General features: G+C 51.8%; 1 protein-coding gene across 1 annotated transcript in view; it reads right to left on the bottom strand.

The window, feature by feature from the left end:
* Positions 1–12480, bottom strand: part of UNC13A (unc-13 homolog A) — a 75534-nt gene that overhangs the window by 12564 nt on the left and 50490 nt on the right. Inside the window, exons 29-42 of the mRNA XM_070374703.1 lie at positions 11313–11398; positions 10991–11117; positions 10124–10220; positions 9606–9749; positions 8706–8789; positions 8055–8132; positions 7739–7827; positions 6921–7073; positions 5637–5760; positions 4706–4711; positions 3119–3157; positions 1962–1991; positions 485–541; positions 48–128 (exon numbers count right to left, since the gene is read on the bottom strand). Coding sequence (XP_070230804.1) covers positions 48–128; positions 485–541; positions 1962–1991; positions 3119–3157; positions 4706–4711; positions 5637–5760; positions 6921–7073; positions 7739–7827; positions 8055–8132; positions 8706–8789; positions 9606–9749; positions 10124–10220; positions 10991–11117; positions 11313–11398 — 1195 coding nt within the window. The remainder of the gene's footprint in view (positions 1–47; positions 129–484; positions 542–1961; positions 1992–3118; positions 3158–4705; positions 4712–5636; positions 5761–6920; positions 7074–7738; positions 7828–8054; positions 8133–8705; positions 8790–9605; positions 9750–10123; positions 10221–10990; positions 11118–11312; positions 11399–12480) is intronic.

A 12480-nucleotide genomic window follows, 5' to 3' on the forward strand; every position in this document is an offset into this window, starting at 1 on the left:
ACATCCTCTGCTTGCCCTCCCTGGGATGGGCAGGGGAGGCCTCTCACCTTGATAGTGTCCAGGGCCAGCTCAACAACTGCACACTGCTTCGGGGTCAAGCTCTTGGCTTCTTCTCGTACCATGTGGTCCTGGATGGATGGAGAGAGGGGCCACGTGGGCAGTGCAAACTCTTCCCTGGAGATCTGCCTATCTATGGGTCTCATCTTCGCTAAACTACAAGGAGTTGGACAAGAGGGTCTTTCTTTTCGTCATTGTGCTCTCAGTGCCTAGCATGTGGCTGACACTCGACATGTGCTCAATAAACATTTGCTGAATAATTATTTTTCCTCTTGATCAAGCTGTATCTGAAGCTGAACCTTACAATACACTGAGCAAATAAATTGTGCTTAAGCCAGTCTGAATAGGGTTTCTGTCCTTTGAGCCTGCAAAGCACGCCACTATTCTCAGACCTCTTCCCCAGGAAGCCCCCCACCCCTGGCCTCACCTTGAGTTTAGATAGCTGACCCAGCTCCTTGGCTGCATTGAAGATCATCTGGGTTCCCTGTGGGTAATAACCGACATAACCCCGGTGAGGGTGGGGCCCTCCTGCCCAGTGCCCAAGCCCCCATTGACACCCTAGCCCTGGACGCCATCATGGTTCTTGTCCAAAGGCTCTGGACAACCTTGTCCCTGGTTGCACCCTGGGGACAGACGTTTGGATCCCCCAGAAAGTGCTGAGGAGGAGATGGTGACCTTGTCCCCAGGAATCTCAGTCCTGTGAGGGGCACTACCCATCCTCCCACCTCCACCATGGCCCCAGGTTTATGGCACAGAGAAGAAAACAGGGCAGTGGGAGGGGGAAGCCCAACTCGATGTTTATGGGTATGAGTGGGACTTGCCAGCTCCGGGCCACGGAGCCTTGAAAAAACCACGGGATGGACTCTGGTGAAACCTACCACCCACCATGGGCCCAACTCCCTCTGTGGGAAAACTTCCCCAGTAATCTGAGGGGGTGGGTAGGGGACTGTTCACCTGAACTTTTAAAGAAAGAATCCTCCCCCTTAACACCCACCTCTGGACCCATCTCCCATTCCTCCCCAAAACAGACATCAGTAAGATGACATCCTGGTTATGGCTCCGATGGGCCAGGTGGGCCTGGGTTCAAATCCCAGCTCTGCTGTGTGGTCCTGGGCAAGTCACTGAACCTCTCTGAGCCTCAGTTTTCCCATCTCCGATGGAGGAAATCCTATTCCATTTGTGGCTTAGCTGGGACTAAACGTGTCTTTGCTCAGTGTTCACAGTTATTACTACTCGGTATCAAGGTCATGGGCAGCACTAGGGGAGACGGGGCCCTGGCCTGGAAGCTATATATCGTGCCCCTCAGCCCCCATCATGATGCTGAGTGAACTGAGACATGTCTCAAGCCCTCTCTGGGCCTCAGTTTCCTCCCCTGGCCGCTAGGGGCACCTACACTAGCTTAGGGGATGGTGGGGGGTGGGGCTGAGTACCATTGAGGTTACGAGCCCTGAATTACTGGTCCTGGGGTGGCCTGGGAGCCCTGGGCAAGGCTAAGCAGGGAGAAGGGCCATTTTCAGCTGGAATATTTGGAATCACACTGATGCTTTTCCAAGCTGGCCAGTGGGGTCCGGTCACCCTGCCACTAGTGGTATTAGCATTATCATCCTGGCTGTAGCTACTCTTCTTAGTCCTTGTCTGTGGTCCCCGAGGCTGTCACAAGGCACAGTTACTCCCGAGCCCAGCCTGGGCCTCGGTTTCCCCTGCCACACCCTCCTCCCCACTTGCCACCCGCCCCTGCCACCCCTCACGAGCAAGCCAGACAGACAGAGGAAGAAGAGACCGACAGACAGGGTCACAGTACACCCCCAGACGGCACGGATCACAGAAGTGGAAAGAGGCGTGGGTGGGGTGCGGGGGAAGGGGTGAGGGTGGGAGCCAGACAGACAGTGAGAGGCCGGTCTTACATCTGAGTGGCTTGGCAATTTCACCCTGCCCTGTGGAGAGAATCAGGTGAGGGTCAGAGTTTGGGTTGCTGCTGAGAAGATATTCAGTGGGGCTTTCCTGTCCCCCTCAACACACAGCCCACAAGCTCCCTCCCAGGTTCTGGGTCCAATGCTGGACCCCCTCCCCAGCTAGGCACCTCCCCTCCCCTGGTGGGGATTCGGGGTCAGACTCTGAACTGCCAGGAGACTAGAGTCAGCCCATCACCTGGGACAGGTATCCAATCCCACAGTCAGCCTGCCCCAAGACTGGGTGCCTTGGGGAGGGGGGGAAGAGAGAGACAGAGCTTGCAGTCTCTCCTTCCACAACTCCCAAGACCTCACCCCAGCAGGCCTGACTCTAAAGAAACATACTAACACAAGTATCACAAGTTCACACAATACACAGACACACACCCAGGCATATCCACGGGTATGCAGAACGTTTACGCACACACACACCTGGATCGACATACAAAGACACACACACATGCAAAAGAACTCAGGAGCTAAAATACACACATGTACTACTAAACACCTGCCCACATGTGCACAATCACACACATAAACCCACACTCTCCACCCTGACAGGGATGCACATACATGCATAGAGTGCCTGAACATACTGAACACATATGCCCTCCAAAGGGCTGGATGGGTGAGTTGGAAGCCCTACAACCTCTGTTCATGAAGTGGAGACACACCTTGTGTGCACAGAGGCACGATAGCTCCTGCATGAGTGCACAGCAAGGGTAACCGTTCATGTATTACCACAGCTCCCATCTCCTTACAACAAACACCCATTAGAATGAACAAAACATGTCTCAGTTCAGGGCAGTCCACTGTCTGGGCCCTTCTAGAGGCCAAAGAATTTCAGCTGAGCCCAGGACTGGGATTAGTCCTTTGGGCACTGTTGTGAGAGGACAGGGGCTGTGTGAGCACAAACACACATGCTCCAAGCTATGTCCCTGGGGATCCACTTTGTTTCTGATTCCTGGTTTTGTGTGACTCGGTTAGGGCACCCACCTCCTACCCATGAAACCCCCAGCTGACCTCCCTGCCCATGCAAATGGACACACACACATACACACACACCCACACAGCAGAGTTTGGGGCCTCAGCACAGGCGAGGCCCTCATTACCTTTTCTAATCCCTTGCCATGTTTTCTCAAGAGGGTGCCCTGCAGAGACAATGTCACAGGGTGATCAACCTAGCAAGCTGTGTGGGGTGGGAACCCAGGGCGAGAAAACACACTCATGGGGATAGGAAGTAAAGGGCATCTTCACTGCACAGTGGGCTGGAGACAGTTGCTGGGGGGAGTAATGTGTGTGCCTTAATGACTGACTTAAAAGGTGTGAGAGCCAGAGAGGCAGGAAAGAGAGAGAGAAGGAGAAATAGAAATACAGAGCCAGAGAGAAAGAGAGAAGTCACTGCCAAAATATAATCCATTTATATTTACTGTATATATGAGGCTGTTGGTTTTTGAGTCAACAGGAAAGTAAATGGGCTCCGTGTTCAGACAGACCTGAATTTGAATCCTGGCATATATTTACTATGTGGTTTTGACCAGATGACTCTTCCTCTCTGAGCCTCAACTTTCCTCATCTGTAAAATGGAAATAATAATATCTATCTCACTCAAACGTGTGTCATGAAGGCGAGCTGAAACAATAGCCGTGAGGTCTGGAATACAGGAAATCCTCAGCAAATGTATATTCCCTTAGCTCTCTACCCACAGACGCACTGTCTAGCTGAATAGGTTGCCACCGCGTGGTTACAGTCAGACTGCAGCCACAAGAAGTGAGATGAGCCCGAGCAAGTTTTCGACAAAACTTGAATTTTATAACAGCCTTGTCTTGCCCAAAAAGAGGACTCCAGAGTGGTTCTAACTGATCTCTGCCCTTCTGTGTGTCTACACCCAACCACCACCACCAATAATATTAGCTCTAACTTAGCGAGCACTGCCTTAGTCAGTCACTGAGCACTTGAACACATCATCCTACTTGGTTCTGAAAACAACACTCAGAGAGCTGCTACAATTAACCTCTTTTTTTTCCCCCCAGACAAGGAAATGGAGTTTGGGAGGTGAAATGACTTCCCAAGGTCACAGAGAAAACGGCTGGGCTGAGATTTGATGCCAAGTCTGCCTGACACCAAGGAGTCACAACATTGTCCCCACCTGGGTGCCTGTCTGGGATTCCTGTGTGTTAGCATGTGTGGTGGGAGTCGGGTGGGCAGGGGTGATGGGCGGTCTGCCTGATCCGATAGCTTTGGGAACCGGGGTGGTGAGGGTGTAGTTCGTACGGTTACTAACAGTTCAGAGTGGAAAAGGGAGGTCAGAGAAGTTCCATTGACTTTGAACATCCTTTAAGCTTCAGGGAGAGACCCAGATATCCTGGTGGCGTCTCAGCATGGCAGTAAGGGTGAATTCTAACTAAATCATGTCAGCAGAGTGAAGGTGGTGGACCCGGGGCGGAAGGCCCCTCCTCCGTACTTCTAATTGGGCGGGGTGGGGCGTGGCCTCCCTCCCTCCCGGCCCCGCCCCTCCCCATGCCCCGCCCCAGACAGACACAGGCACATCTAGGCGGAAGGTGGGACAGTGGGTGGGGGGCCAGTAGGTGAGGAGGGGGCGCTGGGCGGGGGCGGGGGGGAGGGTGCAGCCACGCGGTGGGCCGAGTCCAGACACAGAGCGGACGGACAGACAGACGGACAGAGGGGCCTCTACTTACGATCATCTGTCAGCCGTGATGGGGGCGGGGCGATGGGGGAGGGGGGAATAAGTCACCGTGAGTCTCCCGGAAAAGCCAGGGAGGGGGCGGAGACGGCACCAAAGGGCGGACCCCGTGTCCCAGCCCAGCCCAGTCCAGGGGAGGAGCGGACGGGCGGACAGCTAGAGGTCCCCAGCATCCCCACCATTACTGCCTCTCGGTTGCCCCCGCCGCCCCTCCCACGCCTCCCTCATCCACCCAGAAACTTCCTCCCACTCTATGCTGTGCCTTTAACTACATGCCCTCACTGTCCTTAGGCCCCGACACCTCCCCAGGGGAAGCCATATCCAGCCACACCCCTCTGAAGATGACACAATCCCTCACCCCTACCCAGCAGCCTGACTCTGCAGATCACTATCCCTGGGCTGTGACCAGAAGAGTCCCAGGGGCACGGTCCTGGTCTCCAGATGACCACGGACTTCTGCTTGACATCTGTTAACTTCCGAGCTCTCTGTAACCTCTCGTTGACCTCCTGCAACTCTGTTCTATTGGCCTCTGAGCTTTGAAATCTGGGTATCTCCTTTACTTGCCTCTTGATTGACCTCCACAGCTCCCTGATGAACCCACTGACCTCTATAACCTCTGTGACCCATGGATGGCCTTGATGCCCAAGCTGATCTATTTTCTGGGTAATCTCTGACCTTTAAATAATCACTTGTTCCTCCTATGACCCCTATATCCCCTAGATGTCTCTTTACTTGACCTCTTTGACCCTTAAATAACTGACCTGAGTGACCTTTTGACCCTTTTATGACTTTTCACCCATGTGTGACCTCTCAAATGGCCCTTGTGCCTGGATGACCTCTAAGCCCCAGTGCCTTTGACATCAAGCTCTCTGGGCTCTCACAGAGGAGTGGCCCAGGTGTTCCCTCTGGCCCCCTGCAGGCCTCACCGTCTGGTCAGTGAGGGGTGGCAGGACGATGGTCTTCTCCATGGTGTTCATGACCAGCTTCCATAACTCCTTCAGCACCCGCTTCAGCACCGTCTTCTCACAGATTTTGGCAAAGAGAGTCAGGCTGGGGGCAAGGGATAGGTCTGAGAAAGGGCCCAGATGGTCCCAACCTGAGGAACCCCTTCCCCTCACTACATGGGCAAGGTGGGAAGGCATGCCATGGACATGCAAGAGGGTCCAGAGCCTGTACATAGACCCCAGGCGGTCTGATGGGGCTACAGTGTGTGACGCACAGCGGGAAGAGTGAACGGCAGCTGGACAGATCAGCAGGAGCGGGACTGGGAAGGAGCCTCAAAATCTAGGAGGAAGGCCTGGGCCTTAGCATGAGGGCAATGGGGGAGCTGTGGAGTGTTCAAGAGAGAGAGCCAGATTTTTCTATTTGAACGAATAGAGTGGGGGATGAACTAGAATAGGAAGGTTGGAGACGGGCTATGCAGGGGCTGGGGCCATGCTCAGGAGAAGAAGGGAATGCTAGGGAAGGGGACAACCTTGAGAGGGAAAACAACAGAGTTCATAACTGGCTATATGGGGTTGACAGAGGGTAATCTGTCATGATCCTTCCAACAACTTAGCCACCCTCCACCAAATCATCCTTCCCCCAACCCTAATGCTTCCTCTATCATTTTTTGAAAAAAATGAAGTGAAAGTGAACTGACTCAATAGACGTGGATTTGTGCAAACTCTGGGAGATGGTAAAGGACAGGGAGGCCTGGCATGCTGCAGTCCATGAGGTCGCGAAGAGTTGGACATGACTTAGTGACTGAACAACAGCAACCATCACTTTTCCCTACCTCCCTTCTTTCCTTTCTTCCATCCTCCCACCCATACATCCATATACCTATCCTCCAAACAGTTATTCATCCATCCAAATATTTACCCAACTCTCCATCCATTTATCCATCTGTCCATCCATCCTTTTATCCATATACTCTCCATATAGCTTTCTAAGCATTTTTCTTTTAATCCACTCATCCATCCACCCATCCATCCCTCATGGCTTTCACCATCCATTCATTCATACAAGTATTGACCCACTGATCCTTCCAATCATTACCCCACCCATCTTTCCATCTCTTCATGCCTCTGCTCACCCGCCCATCCAAACCATTCAACCACCACCCAGAAAGCATACCCTGACTATCCTCTCCAGGCCAGCCCCAAGGTTACTGAGGCCCCACCCAAGGAGCCCTCCCTTGTGGACCCTGGCCACCCAGCCTGGCTCACTTGCTATCCAGCAGGTCCATGATGGGTTGTAGCACATTGTCAGCATCCTGGGCCACACTGCTGCAGGCACTGGCTGGTACATTGCCTGTGCCTTTCACCTGGCTGAGGATGTCACCCATCTGCTTGACACAGTCTTCAATGTGCGGCTGGAAGCTGGGGACACAGAGAGGAGGACCTCAGATTAGACTTTCCTGGCCTCTGGAAGAAGGGCAGGATGAGGCTGATCTGTGGACCTTTTATCACCAGCATCAGAGAGCCATGGCATATAACAGGAGTGGGGTTTAATAGCAGAATTGGGCATCAGGCTAAGATATTTACTTGGGTTGTCTATTTCATCACATGGTCCTACTCAGGTACTACTGTTAATCATCTTTACCATCTGAGCTTCCCTGGTGGCTCAGACAGTAAAGAATCTGCTGGCAACTCAGGAGACCTGAGTTCAATCTCTTGGTGAGGAAGAGCCCCTAGCGAAGGGAATGGCAACCCACTCCAGTATTCCTGCCTGGAGAATTCCGTGGACAGAGGAGCCTGGTGGGCTACAGTCCATGGGGTCACAAAGAGTCGAACACGACTGAGTGATCAACACTTTCACATTGTTATCATCATCCCCACTTTATAGATGGTTAAACTAACATTCAGAGAAGTTAAACAACTCACCCAAGGCCACACAGTAGTAAGCAGGGAATCTAGGCTTGAACTCAGCTTTGTATAGCTCCTAAGGGCCTGAGGTCTTCGCCACTACATCTGCTGAGTCTCCAGATGCCCCAGGCTGGGGGCTGTCCCCTCCCTTCTGCTCCCAGCTCTGGAGATGCCCCCACCTGGTAGCAAACACCCGGCTGAGCTCATCCAAGACGTTGTTGAGTTTCACCTGTAGCTCCTTCAAGATGTCACTAGCCTCGGCATCCAGCTGAGGAGCGAGAAGGAACATCAGGTCAGGCTCATAGGGCATCCGCATGGATGGGGCATTTTCCCATCCAATTCAGGGGAAAGGAGCTAGAGAGGAAACTGAGGCTCAGACAGTTAAGCTGCTTGCTTGGGTCTGATGAAGTCGCTGAGCTGGAATTCATCAGGTATGAGTTCTGGGGCCTGTGGGGACATGGGGATGATAGTGACCCTGCCCAGACCCTGGCTCACCTCCTTCCCTCCCATGGCTTCGAACATCTTCTCCAGCTGAACTCTCAGCTGCTGAGTGTTGTTCATGAGGATGCAGGGCTGCAGATGGGAAAAGAGGAGGGAGTCAGGGCTTAGGACCTCTCCCCAGGGCCTCCCCCCAGGGCCTCCCTGACCCTCCCACTGCCAGGGACCTCAGATGGTTACAAGGTCTGTGTCTGGAGGAAGCTGGGGTCCCATAAGGTCATCTGAGCATGGAAGACAGCATTTGGGATCAGGTCCCTGGGAGTCCTGGGGGGATCTCTAGAGATCAAGAGGGGGAAGGAGAACTTCCCCTCTGGGTAGGCTGGACCTGGTGAGTCCAGAAGGGCTGGACCTCTGGGAGTAGCAGAAAGAGGCGTTTCTGTCACACACCAGTATTCTTCTACATGGGCTCAAAACTTTGTAAGCTCACATACATACTCCCTGAGGACTTCATTCACAACAACCAGACGATGACACATTGAAGACATGTCCCCTCACCTGTAGATCCCCCTGGACTCATACAGCCAGACACAGAGACACGCACACACAGTTGGACATACATGCAGACACAGGTATCAGAGCCCAGGGAAGGATGCTCTGGGGGTACAAAATGGGCTTGGGGGAAAGAGGACAGGGACCCCTGCAGGTCACCACTTTCTCCTTCTCCTTGGAGCAGTAGGAAGCGAAGTCCTTGGAGATGATGTCTGCATACTGGAGGAGCACATTACTGATGGTCTGGAGGGGACACAGAGGGTGGGTGAGACAAGGGGCTGGGCTTGGTGGGCCCAGCAAGAACCGTTAGTGAGATCAGGGATGAACCTGAACCCCTACCAGCACCTAAGATGGACCACCGGGCTGGGCAAGTTCTCCACCCAGAACGTCCATCATGACGAAGGGGAGACACCACCAATGAAGATGATCGTTTCACACAGACATAGCTCCTCTTCAGAGCAACCCAGCAGTCATATTAACCTAACCCCAAGCATAAGCATAACTCAGTCCCAAATTGAATCCCAATTCCTATCTACAATCCTCAACTTTACCCCAGGTTAAAGTCAATCCAGCTGAACTTCAACCCCAGGTCAATGGCCCCAACCTTCAAACTCACCTCAGTACCTGCTCACATTCTATATAAATCCCAATACTCACTCCAAACTCAATGTCTGATTGAGTCCCAGTCCTAATAGTAACCCAAAAACTAACCCAAATCTCAATCTCACCCCTAACCCTGACCCCAGGTCCAAATTCAACTCCAACTTTAACTATGACCCTGACCTTAACCCCAACCTCAAACTCTCAACCCAAACCCTGATCCCAACTTCAACTCCAATCTCAATGACCTCAACCCTAACCTCAACCCAACCTCCAACCTCGAATCCCAACCCCAAACTCCAATGTCTATGGCATGACCAATCCCAACACTGGCATCAACCCCTACCTTAACACCAGTGATATCAACAACCCCAACCTTGACCTCAATCCCACCTCAACACCAACCCCGACTTTGACCCTATTCCATCCCCCACCTGGACCCCATCCACACCCCCAAACCTTGGCAAAGCGCCTCATGTAGTGCCCCACAATCTGGGGGTCAGGACACTCGAGTTTCTTGATGATCTCAAAGCTCTGATTGAGCTGGGAGAAGACATCCACCACAGAGCAGGAGAACAGGGCATGCTCTGAAGTCTGCTGGAACTGCATTGGAATGGAGGATGGAGAGAGGAGAGAGGTCAGAGCCAGATAGTCCCCACAGTCCAACCCTCCTGCTTTACAGGGAGAACCAGAATGCCCTGGGATGACAGTGAGATGGATAGTGGGCAAGGTGAACTCAGAGCCAAGCCTCAGAGGTGGATGCAGGGGGATGGGTCAGGCTTGATAAACTCTCATTCATTTGATAGAGGAACAAAAGACCCATCAACACTGTGAACAAGACAAAGATGGACATGTTTTCCAGAGACTGGTCTCATCCCAAGGGCAGTTTTGACCCCAGATTGGATCTCAATGGACCCCAGAAGTAGTGAGGCCACTGCGGGCAGACTGGAAGCTTGGTGGTGGATCAGTTTTCTTACCCCATCCTTCTTGTCCCTCTCCAGGGCTCCATGCAAGAAATCTCGGGACACTTCCTCATTCTCGTCCAGCCACTGGATGACAAAGGGCTCAAACCACCTGGAATGGACAGCCAAGATGGGGCCCTACCATCTCTTGTCTCCCTAATCCTCTGCTCAGACTCACCTATGGCCTGGGTGGCCACTCCCCAGCTCCCCTCCTACCTCACCTTGAAATGGACTGAATGACCATTGTCGGAGCAAGGCCCAGACATGTGGGATCCTGGTGGATAAACTGCCTTTGGGCAAGTGGGTTTATTCTCTGAGATCCTGATATAGCACACAGTAGGTCCTGGTAAATGGTGACCATCCCACTCTCCAACAGAGCCCAAGAGTCAGACGTCCCGAGTTCAAATCCTGGCTCTGTCACTAATTGGACATCATCTTGGGCAAATCCTTCAGTATTTTATCCTCTATTTTTCAATCTACAAAGTAGAAATGACAATACTCCTATCTCATAGAATTGGCAAAAGGATTAAAGGAGAAAGAACAAGTGGGACTGCTCAGCATGGTTCCTGGATCTTCTGATCATTAACTATCTGGCTAGAGAAGTCCATAGTTCAAAAGCTGAGAATGGAGAACACTGGGATTGTACCTCACTTGTGCCCCCTGATGCCCAGGAAGCTCTGAGGAGGTCAACTCTCCTGCCCGGGACCTCAGTCTAGCTGTCTGATGCCCAGGGAACTCTGAGGACATCAACTCTCCCGCCCGGGACCTCAGTCTAGCTGTCTGATGCCCAGGGAACTCTGAGGACATCAACTCTCCCATATGGGACTTCAGTCTAGCTGTCAGCACTACAGTTCTGGCTTGGGCTCAGGACAGGGGACTTACGCAGGATACTCAGGCACTCGGTCCTTAAAGGCAGGCAGCTCAGCCACATACTCATTGTAGAGCCATTTGACCTTGAAGTGGAGGTTCATGTAGTCGGCACTCTTGCACAGGCGATGCTTATCATGCTCTGGTGGGGAAAGCAAGGGGGCAACTTAGCCGGAGGTGTCTACCTCTCTCTGCTTTGGCAGTGCCCACTCTGGCCATCACTGAGGTCTGACCTCCAATATGAGGGACCAGGGGAACTCACAACCTTAGTAGGGACACTGAGGCACAGCTAACCGCTGTTTCCAGGCTGGGAGATGTAGGGGTTGGGGTCACTCACCCTCCATTGCATACTTCATATCCTGGGCAAACAGATTCCACATCACTTCAGCGCTGATTTTACCCACGTTCAACTCCTGGGGAAACCTAGTGAAGGTCATAAAGTATGAAACCTTGGCGGACAGAAGCAGATCGGCTGCTTTGGCCTTCCCAGTCCTAGAGGGTAGTGTGGGACAGGCAAGGGGTCTGGATTCAAGTTCATTCATAGCCACTGACTTGCTAAGTGACTCTGCACTGAGGTCTGCTTCTCTCTGAGCCTCCACCTACCCATCCCTCCATTCATTCGTTACCCCACTCATCTATCTGTCTACCCATCCATTCACCCACCCATCTGTCTAGTCACCGATCCTCCCATCTCACCACCCATCTATTCCTGCATCCATTCCTTTACTCACCCAACCATCTGTCCACCAATCTATTCATCCATCCACCTATTAATCCATCTGTTTATCCATCCAGCCATCTGTCCATCCATCTATTCATTCACCCATCCATTCATCCACCTGTGTATATATCCATCTATTCATCTATCCATCTCCATTCACCTGTCCATATATCCCTTCATCTGTCCACCCTTTGGTCCATTCATCCAAAATCCCTGATCTTAACTTAATATTTAAGTAACCAAGAGATGCTGGCACTCCAGAGTCAGGAGCCCTTCTAGCATTCACCTCAGGGAGCAAGAAAACACAATAGCTCACTCAGTTAACACAGATGAAAATTCTACAGACATGTAAAGCCACAAACCAAAACTGTGCGCACATTCATACATAATTACCCAATTCACATCACATATTAAAGTACACAACTGTACACAAATAACAATTAAACCCACAGACCTCAACGATACAGAAAATTACATTCACACATGTAAGAGATAATGCAATGTACATGCAAAAGATTTAGCAGAGTATCTAACACACAGGGAATCCTCGAGCAACACTATTGTTATTTATGAACCTACAGACACATAAAATTATATATATATATGTACACACTGTTACACACATCAACACATAGAAAATACATGTCTGACTAGACCAGTGGTTGTGTATATATGCACAATTCTGTTTGCAAATTATGCTGTATTTCATCCATGCACAACCACGTGCACAGCTGCCCCCATATACACATTTCGTATATAATTAGATAGGGTTGCCTTTACACAC

The sequence above is a fragment of the Bos mutus genome, chromosome 7 (genome assembly GCF_027580195.1).
Source record: "Bos mutus isolate GX-2022 chromosome 7, NWIPB_WYAK_1.1, whole genome shotgun sequence".
NCBI lineage: Eukaryota > Metazoa > Chordata > Mammalia > Artiodactyla > Bovidae > Bos > Bos mutus.